General features: G+C 43.4%; 1 protein-coding gene across 1 annotated transcript; it reads right to left on the bottom strand.

Annotated features, from left to right (window-relative positions):
• Positions 1–245: 245 nt before the first annotated feature.
• K441DRAFT_575385 (uncharacterized protein) lies at positions 246–464 on the bottom strand (the record flags this gene model as incomplete). The annotated part of the gene is made up of 1 exon (XM_067644162.1): positions 246–464. A coding segment is annotated over one exon (219 nt), but the record flags the coding sequence as incomplete, so codon positions are not given.
• Positions 465–1672: the final 1208 nt, after the last annotated feature.

Below are 1672 nucleotides of genomic sequence, written 5' to 3'. Positions count from 1 at the left end.
CCGGCCCGCGTATATAAAGACTTATATCCTTTAATACTACCTTTTAGTGTAGTAAGTATTATAGCCAGAGAGCTTGCCTTATAAAGAGGCTTTCTATAGTCCCTAGTAATAACGCGTTAATACACTTAATTTAGGGTTATAAGGCGCCTTCCGCCTTTGGGCGGAGAGCCTAAATATATACGCTTGCTGAGCGGTAATAGGGTGTTAATATAGCTAGACAACCTCTTTTTACTAGAACTTCGGCCTTACCTTATACTAATTTTTACTCCAGCTAGTCTTAAAGGCATTATTAAGTCTTTTAGCTTATAGTTTATCGCTCTTATAATATCTAGCCCCTTATAGATATTATTGCAAATATTATCTTCTTTACTACCTATATAAACTATCTCGTGGTGATAGTACCTGGCTACATTAACTACTTTTTTCTCCATTACCTTATATAGCAGTTTACCTTCTTCCTCGCGCTATAGGTACTGCTATAAGTCTTTAATAATAAGGGGTATCTTAGAGGTATCCCCTTTACGGTATACTTTCTAGTAAGTAGTTGCTTAACCGGCGATATAGTATGCCCGCTTTATAGGTTTATTAAAGATAAGACACTTAGTCTAATTATTACGCACGACCTTAATATATCGCCTTCCGTTTGACGTTAGAATGGTACATCGGGAAAATATTCGCAGGATGAGATTCAAGTAGACTTTGTTTAGCGCGTTTCGCGTAATTGACATGCAAATTAACTAACTCGACACGCAATTGACCAACTTGACACGCAATTAACCAACTTGACATATTTAAAAGTTAAATAACACGCAGTTGACCTAATTAACAACTTTAAAAGCTAACTATATATTCCTTGACACGCAGTTAACCTACTTAGCAACTTTAAAAGCTAACTGCATATTCCTTGACACGCAGTTAACCTATTTAACAACTTTAAAAGCTAACTGTATATTCCTTGACATGCAATTAAGGTAAAGTTATATGCCAATTACACAATCTTATACAATCTTATATAGTTTTATTACTTAGAGGCTCTACACAAGGCTCTACATAAGGCTCTGCACAAGGCTCTACACGAAGCTCTACACGAAGCTCTACACGAAGCTCTACACGAAGCTCTACACGAAGCTCTACGTACAGAGGCTCTGCACGAGGCTCTGCGCGAAGCTCTGCATACGGAGGCTCTACACGAAGCTCTGCATCGGGTCCCCGCTATATTCCCGATAGCCTCTACACGTGTCTCTGCCTATGTAGCCGCCTTATTTTTCACCCTCCTTCCTCCTTACATCCTCCCTGCCTGGGAGGCACTAGAACGGTAGCCAGCAGAGGACCGTTGCTAGAACTAGATGACTATCGCTAGAACCAGACGACCGTCCGCCAGAGCCAGACGACTGTCGTCAGAGACAGACGACCGTCGCTAGAGCCCAGACGACCGTACCAGAACCAGACGACCGTCGCCAGAGCCAGACGACCGTCGCCAGAGCCAGACGACTGTCACCAGAGACAGACGACCGTCGCTAGAACCAGACGACCGTCGCCAGAACCAGACGACCGTTACCAGAACCGGACGACCGTCGCCAGAGCCAGACAACCGTCGCCAGAACCAGACGACAACGACTAGCCAGCGAACACTATAAACGATTCGATCGATCGATCGAATCAAGGTAGCACA

This window comes from Cenococcum geophilum (genome assembly GCF_001692895.1).
Source record: "Cenococcum geophilum 1.58 unplaced genomic scaffold K441scaffold_40, whole genome shotgun sequence".
Taxonomy (NCBI): domain Eukaryota; kingdom Fungi; phylum Ascomycota; class Dothideomycetes; order Gloniales; family Gloniaceae; genus Cenococcum; species Cenococcum geophilum.
Note: the sequence above shows the minus strand (reverse complement) of the source record. Positions and strands in the feature narration are given on the sequence as shown.